Below are 19,206 nucleotides of genomic sequence, written 5' to 3' on the forward strand. Positions count from 1 at the left end.
AAGTAGCCTGCAGTGCTGCATTTAACCACTGCGCCACCTCGGCTCCCAAATCATTGGGATCTCTGATTCCCTGCAAGATTTCTTACCCAGCCATTAACGTTGGCTATAATAAATTCAGCCATGGGACTATCTCTTTCTCAAGCCAAGCAATTCCTAGGTCAAAAGACAATTTCGATGCTTTGTAAAACAAAACAAAAAACAGGAGCCAAAGGCTCATGCCTTATGCAATTCCATCTCCACATTACTAATATCCTGTATCCTGTAGAGCCAAGGTGGCGCAGTGGTTAAATGCAGCACTGCAGGCTACTGCTAGATCAGCAGTTCAGCGGTTCAAATCTCACCGGCTCAGGGTTGACTCAGCCTTCCATCCTTCCGAGGTGGGTAAAATGAGGACCCAGATTGTTGGGGGCAATATGCTGACTCTCTGTAAACCGCTTAGAGAGGGCTGAAAGCCCTATGAAGCGGTATATAAGTCTACTGCTATTGCTACTGCTATTGCTGTATCTGAAGCCACTTCAGTTCAAAACATTTACATATTTCTCCCCAAATCTTACTCACGGCTAATATCTCGAGAGGCGTGCCTTTTCCCATTAAAACTGAGTCAGTGTTAGAGGAAAGGAAAAAAACAAACAATTCAATACGAACATAATCATCTCTTCGCTGCTTTCCAATGTTCCAGAAACCACTGGTGTTTATTCTTAGATCTCAAATGCTATCGCTTTCAAACAACTGCGTTCGCTTTCCGTAAACTCTTGAATGAGGAATATTTTCCAGAGCAGGATTTGGGTGCGTTCCAAAAAAGCTAACAAGTAAGGTATATTTTAATACAAAGAGACGCAATGTAAGGCAAATGTGATCGAAGAATGGAGATAGAAAATTTGAAGGAAATCTCGTACGGAACTTCTGCTTAAGCCTCTGAAAGGTTCCAGCTATTTGTGTAAATAAAAGTGTTTGGCATTACTCGCTGAACACGTGAAAACAGTCTACTGATGTAAAAAAAGAAAGAACATTTTAAAAGAATTTATTAAATTATTTCCTGAGATTCAGATTTTTATCACAGTTGGAAGAATAAACTAGCTCAATGATAAGTACTGTATCTGGTCATACATAACAGAGGTTCAGCCGATATTCAGGCTGATATTAACAGTATTATGTCAGAATAGTATTTCTTTTTTTTTTTTTGGAGATGATTTTATGATTTGTAGGTCTCCTTTGAACCGGGGAGGCAGTTACGTCAAATCAATAAACGGATAAAATGGTTTACTTCGGAGTGATCTTCGTCATTATTCCCATCCATTTAACCACTTCAAAGCGTTTGATTGGTCCTTTTGGGTTGAAGTGCGGGTAGTCCTCGAGTTATGACTAAAACGGAGCCCACATTTTCCGTGGCTGGGCGAGAAAGTTGCAAAGTGAGTTTTCCCCCATTTTCCCCGACCTGCCTTGCCACTGTTGTTAAGTGAATCACTGCGGTTATTAAGTCGGTGACATGCCTGCATCCGGCTTCCCAATTGATTCGGCTTGTCAGAAGGTCACAAAAAGGAGGATTGTGTGACCCCCCCACATTGTGGCCATCACACAAATGTGAATCTTTTGCCGAGCATCCAAATTTGGATCACGTGACCCCGGGAAGGCTGCAAAGATTCTGGGGAAAATATGAACGCCGCTTTTCCCCGCCTCATTGTAACCTCCAACGGTTGTAAATCAAGGACCCACGTATACAGAAGAACAGAGAAGGAGAATGCTAATATTTTCTATCCTGACGGCTTGGGGTTGCAAGACAGAATGAAAAGTGCAAAGGAGCTTTTTCGAGAGGACTTCCTTGGGTGTTGTTTTTTCCCTTGAAGAGGTTTCACTTCTCATCCCAGAAGCTTCTTCCGTTCCGAACTGAAAGGCGGGGCATTTCGGGATTCTTCTGCTAGAATTGAAGAAGCTTCTGGGATAAGAAGCGAAACCTCTTCAAGGAAAAAAACATCCCAGTTGCCTTTTTGGGGGGGAAAAAACTACTTTAGGACAACCCTGAACTGTATGATTAGGGTTCTCCGTAGACCAGGCTGAAGGACCGGGTCAGTCCTCCTGGAAGGGAATTCTCCCCATGGTTCCACCACAAAACCGCGGTAGACTAAAGCGCGCTCGACGAAAGCGCGTACGTGACGTCATCACAGTGTGACGAAAACAGCACGCTGTGAGCAGTAAACTTAAAATTAATGCGAAAACCTTACCCTAACCCCCACAAACCTAACCCTAAACCTAACCTAAACCTAACCTTAACCTAACCCTAAACCTAACCCTTAACCTAACGCTAAACCTAACACTAACCCTTAACCTAACCTAACCCTAACCCTAACCCTTAACATAACCCTAAACCTAACCCTTAACCTAACCCTAAACCTAACCCTTAACCTAACCCTAACGCTTAACGTAACCCTAAACCTAACCCTAACCCTTAACCTAACCCTAACCCTAACCCTTACCTTTACGTGAATCGGCTTGCTTTAAAAGCGCTTTTTAAAGCGCCCTTTTTTCTCCGCGGTCGTATTTGTCGCGCTGCTGCTGATGTCACATATGCGCTTTAATCGGGTGCGCTTTAGTGGACCGCGGTTTTGACAGGTCACGCTCCCCATCACGCAGGTTGAAGCACGCAGGTACCTTGCAAAGTAGGTGTCGCACAGGTGTGGTTGTGCCAGACAGCCGGGCCTCCTCCAAGGAGGTTTTGCTGCATTCCAAGGGGGGACCTCCTTTCTAGCTAAACAAAAGGGCAGGGCAGGGCAAGATCCAACGTCAGCCTGTTCCCAGCTGGGGGGGTGAGGGAGGGGGAGAAAGATGACGATGACAATGATGACATATTAAACACTCAAATGAGTTCGAAAAGGAATTGCAGGTACCGGGGAAGGCTGGCCCCCATGAGCAGCAAAGCCTAGGATTTATTTGTCCATAAATCCAACCTTTCTGTTTCCAGATGGAAATTAGGATTCTGTATTGAAAGATTAGGACGTGGTGGGGCTCAGTGGCTAAGACGCTGGTTGAGCAGAAAAGGTCGGCAGCTCGGCGGTTCGAATCCCTTAGTGCCGCGTAACGGAGGGAGCTCCTGTGACTTGTCCCAGCTTCTGCCAACCTAGCAGTTCGAAAGCACGTAAAAAAAATGCAAGTAGAAAAATAGGAACCACCTTTGGTGGGAAGGGAACAGCGTTCCGTGAGCCTTCGGCGGTTAGTCATGCCGGCCACATGACCACGGAGACGTCTTCGGACAGCGCTGGCTCTTCGGCTTTGAAACGGAGATGAGCACTGCCTCCTAAAGTCGGGAACGACTTAGCACATGTGTGTGAGGGGAATCTTTACCTTTACCTTATTGCAATATTTCCACGTGGAATAGCATCGGGCTTGATCTCCCTGTCGAGATCCAGACCCTTACTACCCTCCCGGCCTTCCGCAAAGCCACCAAGTCCTGGCTGCTCCAGCTGGCCGGGGGGGGGGGGGGTTGTGAAATATCCAGCCCCACGGAAATTGTGAATGTTGTGGTTTTTGTTTTTAAAGTGTTGTCTTTGTCTAGTTTTCCCCCTTTCCCTTGTCTATTGTGAGCCGCCCGGAGTCCTTCGGGAGTGGGCGGCATACAAGACAAATCAAATCAAAATCAAATCAAATTCATGGAGCATAAACACCCTGAGTACCAGACTAAAAAAAACACACACACACACAAAATTCCCTGTTACGCTTTCAATTCCTGGAAGAGCACCTGCAAAAGCGGATGTTCACACACACACACACACACACACACACACACAGAAAGAGGGGTGGGGGACGGGAGAAATAGCATCCCGTCAGAATCCAATTTCCGGAAAGCTTTCTCCTGAGTCACTTCGTCTCCTGAGCCAAAACTTCAAGCCAAGGTTCGATCTGGGTCATTTTTTTTTAATGAACTGGATCCTGACGAAAACCTGTCTACCTTTGACGAGTCCAAATCACCAGGACCGGATGGATTACGCCCCAGGGTTCTGAAGGAAGCGGCAGACGAGATCTCAGAACCACTGAACGGTTCTACCTAAAAAATCTTTCTATTTGGCTCCCAAAAGAGACCCAGAAGCTCACGGCAACCACAATCCAAAGCAATGTTAGCTGGGGATGATGGGATCTGTCCTTTCCAAACCCTAGGGCGCTTTGCAGAAGATTCTGTCCTTCGGCCAGGCCCAGTTAGGAAACGGATGCTGGGAGAACTAAGTTGCAAGCCGTATTTATTATGCCTTTCCAAGGTGGGGGGGGAAAAAATGCATTTTCCTCCTGATTTTTGACTAAGCCATTCAGAGTTCAGACTTTAGTTCGTTCTCCCAAAGCGCCCCCTTGTGGCGAATGGGAGAATGCCACACCAGGCAACTCCGCTGCCTTTATTCTACCATGATTCCCAAAGTTAACTGGCGTTTGCTCTTAGCCGGCTAGCTTAGCTGAGGACGGCTCAGACAAGCAGAAAAGCTCATTTTCCAGCAGGAACACATGGGGGGAAAGACTGCTGAGCAGGACACTTTTTATGGGAGAGAGGAGAGAGGAGGGAAATCGGGGCTTATGGGAGACTTTTACTAAATAGCAATAGCAATAGCAGTTAGACTTATATGCCGCTTCATAGGGCTTTCAGCCCTCTCTAAGCGGTTTACAGAGTCAGCATATTGCCCCCAACAACAATCCGGGTCCTCATTTCACCCACCTCGGAAGGATGGAAGGCTGAGTCAACCCTGAGCCGGTGAGATTAGAACCGCTGAACTGCAGATAACAGTCAGCTGAAGTGACTGCAGTACAGCACTCTAGCAATAACAATAGCAATAGCAGTTAGACTTATATACCGCTTCATAGGGCTTTCAGCCCTCTCTAAGCGGTTTACAGAGTCAGCATATCGCCCCCAACAATCCGGGACCTCATTTCACCCACCTCGGAAGGATGGAAGGCTGAGTCAACCTTGAGCCGGTGAGATTTGAACCGCCGAACTGCAGATAGCAGTCAGCTGAAGTGGCTGCAGTACAGCACTCTAGCAATAACAATAGCAATAGCAGTTAGACTTATATACCGCTTCATAGGGCTTTCAGCCCTCTCTAAGCGGTTTTCAGAGTCAGCATATCGCCCCCAACAACAATCCGGGTCCTCAAGAACACAAAGCTTACGGGGTAAATCTGAAAGGAGTTTCAAGCCCTCCTGAGGTTGCACCGTGGTCATAAGCCGCCTACCCCACCGAGGCACCTGCAGATTTTAGACTCTTCCCCTTCGGCCGATTTCCCTGGCGTGTCTGTGCAAACCTCTTCTAGCCTCGATGCCTGTGATGGCAAACCTATGACAGCTATGCCACAGGTGTCACAGCGGAGCCCTCTCGCCCAGCTCAGCTCCACTGTGCATGTGTGCGTGCCTCCCGTCGGCCAGATGATTTTGGGGTCGTTGCTGTGCATGCGGGAGATTTTTGGTATTTTGGTATTTATTGGACATTTATAGGCCGCCCTTTTCCCTGAGGGGACTCAGGGCGGCTTACAATCAAAAAGGAAAGGGAGTGTAGGACAATACAAAAAGAAATGTGAGCAAAAGTAAATTAAACAGTAAAACTCAACATTCACTCAGCATTGCACAGGCATGAGGGGAGGGTCATGCCCCCCCTGTTTTTGGTCCCAGGCGGCTTCAGGGAGGCCTGCTAGGCCCAAAACGGGGCGCGGAGGGGGGGTTGTGTGGAGGTGTCGTGCACACATGTGCAGGGGGGCGGGACACGTGGGAAGGGGGTGTTGTGCATGCGTTGCTTTATGGATTGGGCATGTGCATGCAAGCTTTTGGGACGCGAGTCATCAGTGCTCTATGCAGAAAAAGAGAGAAACAAGAGAGAGAGAGAGAAACAGAGAAAGAAACAGAGAGAGAGAGAAACAGAGAGAGAGAGAAACAGAGAGAGAGAGAGAGAGAAACAGAGAGAAACAGAGAGAGAGAAACACAGAGAGAAACAGAGAGAGAGAGAAACAGAGAGAAAGAGAAACAGAGAGAGAGAGAAACAGAGAGAGAGAGAAACAGAGAGAGAGAGAAACAGAGAGAGAGAAACAGAGAGAGAAACACAGAGAGAAACAGAGAGAGAGAAACAGAGAATGAAACAGAGAGAGAAACAGAGAGAGAGAGAAAAAACAGAGAGAGAAACAGAGAGAGAAACAGAGAGAGAGAAACAGAGAGAGAAACACAGAGAGAAACAGAGAGAGAGAAACAGAGAATGAAACAGAGAGAGAAACAGAGAGAGAGAGAAAAAACAGAGAGAGAAACAGAGAGAGAAACAGAGAGAGAGAAACAGAGAGAGAAACACAGAGAGAAACAGAGAGAGAGAAACAGAGAATGAAACAGAGAGAGAAACAGAGAGAGAGAGAAAAAACAGAGAGAGAAACAGAGAGAGAAACAGAGAGAGAGAAACAGAGAGAGAAACACAGAGAGAAACAGAGAGAGAGAAACAGAGAATGAAACAGAGAGAGAAACAGAGAGAGAGAGGAGAGAGAGAAACAGAGAGAGAAACACAGAGAGAAACAGAGAGAGAGAAACAGAGAATGAAACAGAGAGAGAAACAGAGAGAGAGAGAAAAAACAGAGAGAGAAACAGAGAGAGAAAAAAACAGAGAGAAACAGAGAGAGAAACAGAGAATGAAACAGAGAGAGAAACAGAGAGAGAGAGAAAAAACAGAGAGAAACAGAGAGAGAGAAAGAGAGAGAGAGAGAGAGAGAGAGAGAGAGAGAGAGAGAGAGAGAGAGAATATGAATCAAGAATTGCAAAAAGGGCTCCAAACCACTATTTGAACCAGCTCAGGAGCCTCCAAAGCTCCATTCTGCTTGCGGTTAATATGTGTAGTATTATGTATTGTAATTTTTTCTCCATTTTCCCATCAAAGATTCCCAGGAGGAACAATTCCGGCTTCAGCTCTATTATCCTCTGCTCAGTTATCTCTTCCAGCCACTTTCTTATCTTAACGCCAGTTATTTCCTAACCTTGGGCCAGGTCCACCACACATGGCAAAAGGCTCCCTGCTTATGCCCAGTTTCATCCCTTCTTTATTAAGTTCTTCAATAGAAGCCACTGTGGCATTTCAAGGGCTGGTCCTGGAAAATGGAATTCCAAACATTGGAAAGTAGAGAAATACACAGAAAAAAAAATGTTTTTTTCTCCCAAAGAGAAGCCACCGGATGGCCTCAGACGCTCAGAAATATAGTGGTTAAAACACTACTTTTTCTGTTTTGGAACACCAAAATATCCCTGGGCTTAAGTCAACTTTAAAGTCACGTGGCGTGGCTCTTTTCGGCCAGGCGACGTGTACGGTTTGGATTATGTGAAACTCAGCTCCTGCTTCTTCAAGAACTGTAGGTTTTCTGTCAGCCTTACAGCTGGGAAGTTGAAAACGTCACCCGCTACAGGAAGTCGACCCGTGGAAATTATTTGCCGTTCCAACAGCCGTTATCTTTCAATCTCACCAGAAAGAAGTCTCAGCCCTGCCGCATCTTCTCAGCTTTTCCCTTCGCGGGTAAGTTACCATCTTCGTTTCGAACCAAATCTTTATTACGGTCCTGTTATTTATCCGTTTTGGCTGCCCCAAAGTTAAGGAGCCCCGAAGTATCGTGCAAGAAAAAAACACTTTGATATCCAGAATCCTCCTCCCTTTTTGCAACACGTTGAAAAACAGATTTGCAAAATAGATATATCTGGGAAATACAGGACCTGGGCAGTGGTGGGCTCCTTTTTTTCTCTCTGTCTGTTAGAATAATTTTGCGAAGCGTAAAGAAAAGTTTAGGTAGTTCCCGAGTGGTGAGAAGAAGCCACAGAGAAAGAGAAATAAAAACTTTTATTAAAGTGAAATGTGGATGTTTGGGGCACAAAGCAAGGATCACACCCAGCCTAGGTCTCAAACTCAGCATTGTCGACATTCTTTCGTTCTCGATTCCTATATTAGTCTCCGTAAAAATAACCTTTCCTAAATTAAATTATTAGTGTAATAATTTCTGGGGGGTGGGTGGGTGGGTTCTGTGACTCCTGGCCCAAAAGGAAAGATTAATCAAGCATCTACTACAGAGGTGTCCAATCTGTGGACTTCAACTCCCAGAATTCCCCACGATGCTGGCTGGGGAATTCTGGGAATTGAAATCCACAAGCCTTAAAAGTTTCCAAAATTGGACACCCCTGATCTGCTACTAAGAGTGATAACCCATTTGTTTAAAATGGGTAACCCATTTGCTTAAATGTGAACGCAACTTTTACTTTCTGTAGCCAAACAGAAAGTTTTCCTGTAGGGGCAGGAAAAAAGAACAATTAAAAAAAATAAAACCATCTAGCATTGGTTCCTAAAACGATCCTCCGGAAGGCAATCATGTGATTTGCAAGGCTTGAAAGTCATCAGTTCCGAATCTCGGTCTTCTGATCTCAGCGTCTGAGATAAACACAAATCAATCATTCTCAGCCCTTTGGAGAACACTGGCAAGGGAGAATTTGCCGTCCTTCTTCAGCGTCGCAGAGAACACAGTCTGACCAATGGAATAACAGAATAACAGTGCTGGAAGGGATCTTGGAGGTCATTTAGTCCATCCCCCTGCTCAGGCAGGAAACCCTACATCATTTCAGATAGTTGCCTATCCAATCTCTTCTTAGAAACTCCCAGTGTTGGGGCATTCACAACTTCTGGTGACAAGTTTGTTCCACTGGCTAATTGTTCTCACTGTCAGGAAATTTCTCCTTTATTCCAAGTTGCTTCTCTCCTTGATTAGTTTCCACCCATTGTTTCTTGTTCTACCCTCAGGTGCCTTGGAGAATAGTTTGACTCCCTCTTCTTTGGGGCAACCCCTGAGATATCGGGAGACTGCTATCATGTCTCCCCTAGTCCTTCTTTTCATTAAACTAGACATATTCAGTTCCTGCAACCGATCTTTATATGTTTTCGCCTCCAGTCCCCTAATCCTCTTTGTTGCTCTTCTCTGCACTCTTTCCAAAGTCTCAACCTCTTTTTTTTATAATGGGGTGACCAAAACCGGATGCAATATTCTATCGACAGGAAGAAATGTCAGAAGATGGAAAAGGGTCCTCTATTCAGGATGGAGATTGAAGGAAGAACATCATGTCGCAAAAAATAATAATAATAATTAGGAAGATGCTGAGAAAGGAAGCTTTTTTTTAAAAAGTTACTTTTTTGTCATTTTTTTAAAAAGGAGAAAAACTTTTTAAGGTTTGTAAGCGGATGTTAAAAGACAAAATCGGCCAAAACAGGATTAAAAGTTGTTTCCACTTAATTGCAAGATGAAGAAAGGAGATATGGGATGACAATGGCAGTATTTACAAAACGCTTGCTTGCCTGTCATCTCCATTCTAATTTGTTTAGGATTTTATTTATTAAATTTGTCCCCTACTACAAGGGGACTCTAGGCTGGCTGCAGAATTCTGGGAGTTGAAGTCTCACAAGCCTTAAAAAGTTGGCCAGGGTAAGTGACAGCGCTCCAAACTTTGAAGGCCAAAATCCCCATAGGATGCACTCCGATTCGCAATTCATCCCTAATCAGCAAACCCTCAGATATAAGAAATCCTTTCCTTTTTCCACCTTTCGCTCCTTTAATTAGCCTCTTGTACCCAGAGCTGCTTCTGAATGGTCTCCCTTCCCAAGCCAGGACTCTGGCGATGAAGAAGACACAGAGAACCACAGAGGAAACGTAAGGCGAGGCAGCCAAGGGAGGGGTGGAAAGTGGAAAGTTTTCTCCAGCTTTATAACTTTTTTTGCAGCCAGCTTTTCTCTTTGCAAGCCAAAATAATAATAATAAATGCATGGCTTCCATGCATTTTTCCAAAATGTTCCAGAATGAACATGAAACTTCAATCCCAAGGTGGTGAATCCATCAAAGCGAAGCGTTTCTCACTTTGAGAATAATTGGGTTTTAAATTTGAGTTATTTTGAGAATCACTCCGTCGGATTAGGAGACTTCCAAGGTCCCTCCCTGTTATTCTGTATTCTAAGTATACTTAAGTGAAGCAAATATTTTTGCTAGCCTAGGCGGGTATCCAAGATACTTTTTTGGGCTAATACAATTCTGCACTTACTTTATTTGCAGCCCAAATGAGGCCAGCGGGGCTGCTATTCATCCAATAAGTTCATTAGAAATTCAAGAAAGCAAACTTTTGACCCAAAGGTGCTTTTCCAAGAGGTGACTCGACTTCGTTGTTTTTCTTTGAAGAAGTTTCGCTTCTCGTCCAGAAGGAAGGAAAACTGAAAAGCCCAGGGGCCTCTTGAAAAAGCACCTTTGGGGCAACCATGACCTGGATGGCTGAGAACCTCCACGGATATTAGATAAGGCGGATTCAGACTGACGGCTCCCTGATCGGTTTAACGACCTTGGTGACTCGTTTAACAACTGTCCTAAAAGCGGTTGGGAAATCGAGCCCGTGACACCACTGCGATGACCGAGCACCAAAATTCTGGGTCCAATTGCAGTCGTAAGACGAGGATTGGCTGCGTTGCAAGTCAGGGAACCAGCTGAAAAAGAAACTCCTGTTTGAGATTTGGAGACGGATGGGAAACCTGCTTTTCGTGCAAGAGAAAGAAACCAAAAGCGCATAGCAGGCAAAAACCAGATCTTCCTCCAAAAAATGGAAGTTCTCCTTTGTGGTGAGCTGTTTTAATGTTGCATTGTCTTGGGCTTGGTTTTTTGAGGGGGGGGAAGCTGCTTGGAGCCTCATCAGATGAGCCAGCTGTGTGCAGCGGCAGCCAAAAAAAGCCAACACAATCCCAAATTGCATTAACAGAGGGATACAATCATTTCATTTCATTTCATTTCATTTATTATATTTATATGCCGCCCTTTTCCCCCGAAGGGGACTCAGGGCGGCTCACAATTCAAATCAGGGAAGGGGGGTACAGACAAAAAATAAAAAATAAACGATACATAACAATACATAATTTAAAAACACACAACAATAAAAACACATACCATTCAAGACGGGGGCAACAGCTCTTTAGCCCCAGGCCTGTCGGAACAACCAGGTTTTGAGGGCTTTGCAGAAGGCCTGGAGGGTGGTGAGGGTTCGAATCTCCACGGGGAGTTCGTTCCAGAGGGTCGGAGCAGCCACAGAGAAGGCCCTCCTCGGGTAGTCACCAGTCGGCATTGGCCGGCGGATGGAATTCGGAGGAGGCCTAATCTGTGGGATCTGATCTGTCTAGCGGAGGTGATTGGCAGCAGGCGGTCTCTGAAGTACCCAGGTCCAATCAAGATCCAGGGAGGTATTAATCCCACTCTATAAAGCCTTAGTAAGAGCACACTTGGAATACGGCATCTGGTTTTGGTCACCACACTATAAAACAGATGTGGAGACTCTAGAAAGAGGGCAGAGAAGAGCAACAAAGATGATTAGGGGACTGGAGATTAAAACATACGATGAACGGTTGCAGGAACTGGGCATGGCTAGTCTGGTGAAGAGAAAGACCAGGGGAGACAGGATAGAGGCCTTCCAATATTTGAGGGGCTGCCACAGAGAGGAGGAGATCAAACTATTTTCCAAAGCCCCCCGAAGACCAGAGAAGGAACAATGGATGGAAACTGAATGAGGAGAGATTCAACCTGGAAATAAGGAGGGATTTTCTGACAGTGAGAACAATCAACCGAGGGAACAGAAGTTGCCTTTGGAAGTTGTGGGAGCTTCATCCCTGGAGGCTTTCAAGAAGAGACTGGATGGCCATCTGTCAGAAATAATGTAGGACCTCCTGCTTGGGCTGGGTGGGTGGGGTTGGACTAGATGACCTTCAAGGTCCCTTCCAACTCTGCCAATCTGTATCTGCATCAGATGGAACAGCCTGCGCATCGCAGCATGCCAGCAGACACGACCTCTCCACGGGCAGATATTCAAAATAGTGTTTTTTTTTAAAAAAAAAATAAACAAAGCTGGCACAAACCTTGGGCAGTGAAGAGCTGACGGGTAAAATATGCTTTTCGGAAAAGCGCCACATGGCATTCAACGCGAAAATGCCCGTCCTTATTGCAGCGCAAGCCATATTTTGTAAAAGAAACAGACAAACAAAATCACAACTAACACTGGCAACCTGTTTTCTTCTCATGGAGGAGAAGAATGCCACCTTTCGCGTAACGGACACCTGCCACTTTGACGGGGCTTATGCAACGAGACAGACTGTATTTATTGTGGGCATTTGCTGCGGGGCGGGGGGGGGGGAATGCGACTCGATCCTTTCGTGTTTTTATTTGCTTAAGAGGAAATGCGATGCTTTTCCAGGGCAACAAAATCGGGATGGGAGCATCTGTTTGAGCCATTATCCTTTTTTTTTTCCCCTGCCAGTTTCGCCTAAAGAAACCCTTAATTTTTGGAATTTATAACTGCTATCGGGGTACATTCGCACGTACACCTTAGCAACGAAGAGCACAACCAGATAAAAGCTAAATTACCTTTAAAAGGAAAGTACGAATAGCTCTGTGATGAGGCCTGGGTGGTATTTAAAACCGTAAGGGACCTCAAAGTGATGCTAAAATTCTCCTATTGCAAATTTGTATATATATATATATATTTCGACTATTATTCTGAAACACCAACGGTCAGCAGGGAAACTCATACAGATTTTACGGGGAAGGATAATATCCGTATTTAAAGTATCTGCACCACTAGGATGTTAAGATCACACACCAATGTAAGTACCTCGACCACAATTAAGCCAAAAATATATGTTGCTGGGGAATTATGGGAGTTGAAGTCCACCCGCCTTAAAGTTAACCAGGATGAGAAACACTGGCGTAGCCTATATATTTCTAAATAAACTTTCCCATTTGGATATGGGCCTATAACTGTCAGGTTTCCGAAAGATGTCCTAATTAATTCATGAGCCTCGAGCCAAGTTTCAAAAGAAATCCAGTCATTTATTAGGAACATTTATTAGGAGCACCATTTTGGCAATACCCCATTGCAGTCAGATCTGATCTCATTTTAATCATGGCTGAACTTTACTCCCGTTTCCCCCCTTCCCTCAGTCTGTGTCATAAATCACATTCACCAACGAGGTGCAGGCCTGCGGTAGTAATCTGAGATCCGGCTCTAGCCGAAGGTATGCATGGAATGTGTTCCTCACCATGGCAACTTTATGAGTTGACATTCAGCTCCCCATACTTTCTGAAAGCGACCTGGGCGAAGCAAAAACAATTTGAGTACAGGTATAGGATTTAAGGCTGTATCCAGCCTTGTTTGGATTTTCTGCGTTGGATGCAGAATGGCAACTTTATGAGTTGACAATAACTTTACTGCCTTCATCTGGGCTTCTTCAGAAATATACTCAGCATTTTTCCTTCCCACAGTAGAGAGCTCTGCGTAAAACTTCCCTGGTTTATTGTGACTTAACTTCCTTTAACAATATCGCCTTCTCCTTCCCTTCCAGCTCCCACGGGGCACACCGCCCCCCTGAAAATGCTCCCACACAACATGACCTGGATGAAGTACCCGACCCTGAGCAAGGATTCCTCCACCGACTTCGAACAGATTATATTCGTGCAACAAGTCATATCGAGGTTCATGCACGCCTACATCGCCATCTTTGTGCCGACGGGTTTATTAGCCGGCCTGGTTATCCTGGGCATTTGCATCCAGAATTATCGGAGACACGTCCTGGAGAAATTAGACATCTTGTTTTTCTCACAGACGGTCACCAACCTCTTCGTCATCCTTCTCTCGCTCACCATCGCAGTGCGGCCAGCTTATCTCCAAGTCTCCTACCTTGCCTGTGGAACGCTGTCATTCTTCTTCAACTTGGGTTACTTCTCATCTCAGTTCCTCCTCCTCTTAATAATCCTGAACTTTTTCCTCCGCAGGCACCCGCCCCAAAACGTTCTAATCGGCAAGGCGCACCGGAGCCCAGCGCTATGTGTCGGTTTTGTGCTGATGTGCGCTTTCTGCGCTGCCTTGATGCTGAGCGCCCTGCTGGGCATCGAACACTACCGGGACGAAACGGACTGCCAGCTGGACCCCTTGTTTGCCTGGCCCGAATACGAGATCATCAAATTCGCCTTGGGCTTCTGCGCCCCGTCGTTGGCCGAGCTCCTGTTCTCTATCCTAGCGTTTGCGAAAACGACAACGCTGGGTCGATATTCCTCCAGAACAAACAGCGAGCGGCCCCCTTGGGTCGTTTTGGCCATGGTGGGGAGCATGTTCTCGTGCCGCCTGTTTTATAACGTCCTGATCCTGACCAGGACCGGCCTGAAGATCAAAGGAGAGGCGGGGTCCGTTCAGAACGAGCTGCTCATGAATATCTCAGAGGTGGTTTTGTTCTGTGAAAGCTGCACGGCGTTGGCGATTCTCCTCTTCCTGCATCGCCCCTACAGGGCCGCTCTGCTGAACGCGCTTAAAAATCTCACCAGGCGTTGTAGGAGGAGACGGGATGCCAACCGGACCCTGGAAATTCAAGAGAACCCCAGTGGACTTTCCGAAATGCGCTGATACGATTGTCCAAGATACGGAGACTTGCAGAACTGCGCATCGGCTGACCTCTACCCAAAAACCCCACAAAGAAACATTTTCCCAGAGCCAAGGTGGCGCAGTGGTTAGGGTGCAGTACTGCAGGCCACTTCAGCTGACTGCTATCTGCAGTTCGGCGGTTCAAATCTCACCGGCTCAAGGTCGACTCAGCCTTCCATCCTTCCGAGGTGGGTGAAATGAGGACCCAGACTGTGGGGGCGATATGCTGACTCTCTGTAAACCGCTTAGAGAGGGCTGAAAGCCCTACAAAGCGGTATATAAGTCTAACTGCTATTGCTATTGCTATTCCCTGATTTGGCAGCTGCGGGAAAAATACGGGTGTTTTTTCTCAAGGGGGTATTGGGAGGACTACCATCCCCATCACTCTGCCCGGGTTTCATGACAGGCGGGTGTTTTGTTCCTGTAGGCCTGATCGATGGACAAGGGGCCGGGCAATTATGTGAACAAACAGGACTTTGGAAGAAATGGAAAAAAAACAAAAACCTGCCTTCGTTTCATTTCTGGGTAATCGGGATTGGGGGGGAGGGGGGAAGGTGAGTTTTTGAAGTTTACAGAAGGGATTTTATTTTTCCAGGATCAGTGAGAGGAAAGAATGAAAGTGTAAGGAAAGAGTTTCAGAGAGAGGAAGGGGGCTCCCTAAAAGTGACTATCCCCCTCTTTTAAAATCTTGCGACTGAAGAGGGTCAACTCCCTGTGAGAACTCTCGCGATTCCCCATTCCCCTTAAAACAGTGTTTCTCAACCTTGGCAACTTGAAGATGTCCGGACTTCAACTCCCAGAATTCCCCAGCCAGCATTCGCTGGCTGGGGGATTCTGGGAATTGAGGTCCAGACATCTTCAAGTTGCCAAGGTTGAGAAACACTGCCTTAAAAACAGCGAGCACGGATCATTTTTCGCAAAATAAGTAAATGCAGGTAGATTTACAACAGTTCATTTAGTGACGGTTCAAAAGAGTGATTTAGGATCCCTTTTCACATTTATGACGACTGCAGCCGGCCGATGGTCACATGATCAAAAGGCGTGGCAATGGGTCCATATTTATGAAGGTTGGGGGGGGTCAAAGGATCCCCCTTTTGCGACCTTCTGACCAGCAAAGCCTAGTGGGGAAGCCAGATTCACTTAACAACCGTGTGACTAATTAAAAAAAAACTGCAGTGATTCACATAACAACTGTGTGACTAGCTTAACACTGCAGTGATTCACTTAACGACCATGGCAGAAAAGGTAGTAGCTCACTCAACAAATGTCTTGCTCAGCCACATAAATCTTGGGCTCGACTGCCGTCGTAAGTCGAGAACTACTTGGAAGTAAGTCTAAGCCAGCCTATCAAAGCATCCAACTTTTGAAATCTGAACCGGCAGAAAATCCGGCAAGCTTCTAAAAGGTTTTGCAGCTTACATGATGATTGAAGTAAAGAGCATTGGGGGGAAAAAGAGCTGAAACTTAACCACACACTGGACAAAAGGACACCATCGATTGCCGGCACGAGGCGAAGAGCCTGACAACCAGGAAATGTGGATTGCGGTGTCAACGGCAAAGGAAGAATCTTGTTTGCAGAGCAAGAAGGGGAAACAGCTTGCCTTGGCAAAGAAATAGCTGGCTCAGAAATTCCCTTCCCCGGGGATGAGAACAGGCTCGGGTGGATTTGCTAAATTCTGTCCAAATGCTCGACTGATGGGACCAAGAGCAGGCTAAAATGACATGTTGTTGTTAGTTGCATTGTGACACCATGGACAACATCCCTCCAGGCCTTCCTGTCCTCTCCCATCCTATGGAGTCCATTGAAGGTCACGCCAACTGCTTTGGGGACTCCCTCCAGCCACCTCCTTCTCTGCCGTCCCCTCCTTCTTCTTTTGCCCTCCATCGTTCCCAGCATGAGGCTCTTCTCCAGGGAGTCCTTCTTCCTTCTCCTCAGGTGGCCAAAGCATTTGAGTTTCCTCTTCAGGATCTGGCCTTCTAAAGAGCAGCCAGGGTGGATCTCCTCTAGGACTGACCGGTTGGATGGCCTTGTAATCCTTCTTCTTTTGCCCTCCATCCTTCCCAGCATGAGGCTCTTCCCCACAGAGTCCTTCTTCCTTCTCATTAGGTGGCCAAAGAATTTGAGTTTCCTCTTCAGGATCTGGCCTTCTAAAGAGCAGCCAGGGTGGATCTCCTCCAGGACTGACCGGTTGGATGGCCTCATAGTCCTTCTTCTTTTGCCCTCCATCCTTCCCAGCATGAGGCTCTTCCCCACAGAGTCCTTCTTCCTTCTCATTAGGTGGCCAAAGAATTTGAGTTTCCTCTTCAGGATCTGGCCTTCTAAAGAGCAGCCAGGGTGGATCTCCTCTAGGACTGACCGGTTGGATGGCCTTGCAGTCCTTCTTCTTTTGCCTTCCATCCTTCCCAGCATGAGGCTCTTCTCCAGGGAGTCCTTCTTCCTTCTCATCAGGTGGCCAAAGTCTTTGAGTTTCCTCTTCAGGATCTGGCCTTCTAAAGAGCAGCCAGGGTTGACCTCCTCCAGGACTGACCGGTTGGATGGCCTTGCAGTCCAAGGGACTCAATGCAGGAGGAGTCTTCTCCAGCACCAGATTTCAAAGGCCTCCATTCTTTGGTGCTCAGCCTTCCCTATGGTCCACCTTTCACAGCCATCCATTGCTGGCTTTTATGGGGAAACCATAAAATGACATACGCTTCTGAAAAAGGATGGGGGACAGTGACAGAGCCTGGGACTTCTTGATGGCCACTTATGACCATTAAAAAAAATGGATGGGAAACAGAGAGGAGACCAGGAAGAAGCCTTGGTCCCACCAGCAGCGCTAATCGGGTTAGGAGTTCAAAGGATTCCTTCTGACTTTCTCCCCCCCCCCCTCCTTTTTGCAACCAAAATTCAGATTTTATTTTATTTTTCCACGGGGAGAAGAGAAGAGTTTGTGTGTGTGTGTGTGTGTGTGTGTGTGTGTCAGAGGTGGGTTCCTACCGGTTTGGATCGGTTCGGCCGACTAGGTAGTAACTCGGCCGGACAGGCGACCGAACCGGTTCTATCCTCAGCAGCACCATCTTGATTTTCTGTTCTCCACATGCGCAGAACAATCTTCTTGGAAAAAATGTAGTTTCCCCTCCCCCCCCCTTTTTTAATGTGCGCAGGCACAGACCTTTTTAAGCGCAAATGTACATGTGCACAGAGCGTGTGGCTGGAGTGCACGTGCACAAATTTTTTCCTGAACCGATAGTAATGCCGGCAGGAACCCACCTCTGTGTGTGTGTGTGTGTGTGTGTGTGTGTGTGTGTTTTCTAATAGTACACAGATAAGCACTAAGGACTCTCTCAACCGGTTCTGTAATATTTACAGAACTATTTTTTAGGGTACGTAGTGAAGCAAGAGAGGAAAACATAGAACACAGGGGTTATTTGCAATAAATATATTATATATATATATATATAAAATCTGAATTTGGTTGCAAAAAGGGGGGGGGAGAAAGTCAGAAGGAATCCTTTGAACTCCTAACCCGATTAGTGCTCCTGGTGGGACCAAGGCTTCTTTAAGTGTCAACTTTTCTCGGACCCATCAAACGAGGCTATCAAAATAAATGCACAAAGATGCCCAATCTCCCGCACGGCACAATCTCAGGGCTGTGGTGCAGTAAGTGTGCAGGCCAGGAGGGGACCTGGAGGGCTAAAAACCCATCAGAAAAAAAAATAAAACTTGTTCACTTAGCAAAATCTTTTCCTCTCCTTCTGAGAGGTCACAATTATTCAGGCAATGGGCTTGCATGGTGAAGATATGTTAGGGGAGGGGTTGTTCCCTGAGCTACGTAAAATAAAGATCAAAAATAAATAAATTAGCATGGCAGGAATTAATACCCTTATGCTACCCTGGGATCCCACTTAGAATTAAGCTTCTGGCTCACTTCCGCTTTGCTCTTCTTGCACAACAGGTTGCAGACAATGGGGTTTTCTGTGCAGGGCAATGTGATGTGATTTTTCAGTGGTCTCTCTCTCTCTCACACACACACACACCCACATCATTTTTCTAGCAAGCACAAACAGGATGTTAGAAATTTCTTGGTGTCTTAATATTTGTTTCCTGTGAGGTGGAGGGGGGGGGAGGAGGAGGAGGAAGATGGGGAAGAAGGAGAAAGAGAAGGAGGAAGAGAAAGGAGGAGGGACCGGGAGGGGGAAGGGGATGGGGAGGAGAAGGAAGAAGAGGAGGAGGAGGAGAAAGGAGGAGGGAGGGGGAGGAGGAGGAAGAGGAGAAGGAGAAGAAAAAGAGGAGGAGGAGGAAGGACAAGGGAGAGGAGAGGAGGAAGAGGAGGACAAGAAGAAGGAGGGAGAGAAAGAAGAAGAGGAGGAGAAGAAAGGAGGAGGGAGGGGGAGACGGAGGAGGAAGAAGAAGAGGAGGAGGCAGAGAAAGGACAAGGGAGAGGGAGGAGGAAGAGGAGGACAAGAAAGAGGAGGAGGAGAAAGAAGAAAAGGAGGAGAAAGGAGGAGGGAGGGGGAGGAGGAGGAGGAAGAGGAGGACAAGAAGGAGGAGGAGAAGAAGAAGAGGAGGAGAAAGGAGGAGGAGGGGGAGAAGGAGGAGGGAGGGGGAGAAGGAGGAGGAAGAAGAGGAGAAGGAGGAGGAGGAAGAAGAAGAGGAGGAGGCGGAGAAAGGACAAGGGAGAGGGAGGAGGAAGAGGAGGACAAGAAGAGGAGGAGGAGAAAGAAGAAAGAGGAGGAGAAAGGAGGAAGGAGGGGGGAGAGGAAGGAGGAGGA

At 46.6% G+C, this 19,206-nt stretch overlaps 1 protein-coding gene across 1 annotated transcript; it reads left to right on the forward strand.

Moving 5' to 3' along the window:
* Positions 1-7,204: 7,204 nt before the first annotated feature.
* Positions 7,205-14,591, forward strand: LOC116517988. The gene is made up of 2 exons (XM_032231192.1): positions 7,205-7,501; positions 13,382-14,591. The coding sequence occupies exon 2, from the start codon at positions 13,411-13,413 to the stop codon at positions 14,434-14,436; it is 1,026 nt and encodes a 341-aa protein (XP_032087083.1). The 5' UTR covers positions 7,205-7,501; positions 13,382-13,410; the 3' UTR covers positions 14,437-14,591.
* The last annotated feature ends 4,615 nt before the right edge of the window (positions 14,592-19,206 follow it).

This window comes from Thamnophis elegans, chromosome 14 (genome assembly GCF_009769535.1).
Source record: "Thamnophis elegans isolate rThaEle1 chromosome 14, rThaEle1.pri, whole genome shotgun sequence".
In the NCBI taxonomy this organism is placed as follows: Eukaryota; Metazoa; Chordata; class Lepidosauria; order Squamata; family Colubridae; genus Thamnophis; species Thamnophis elegans.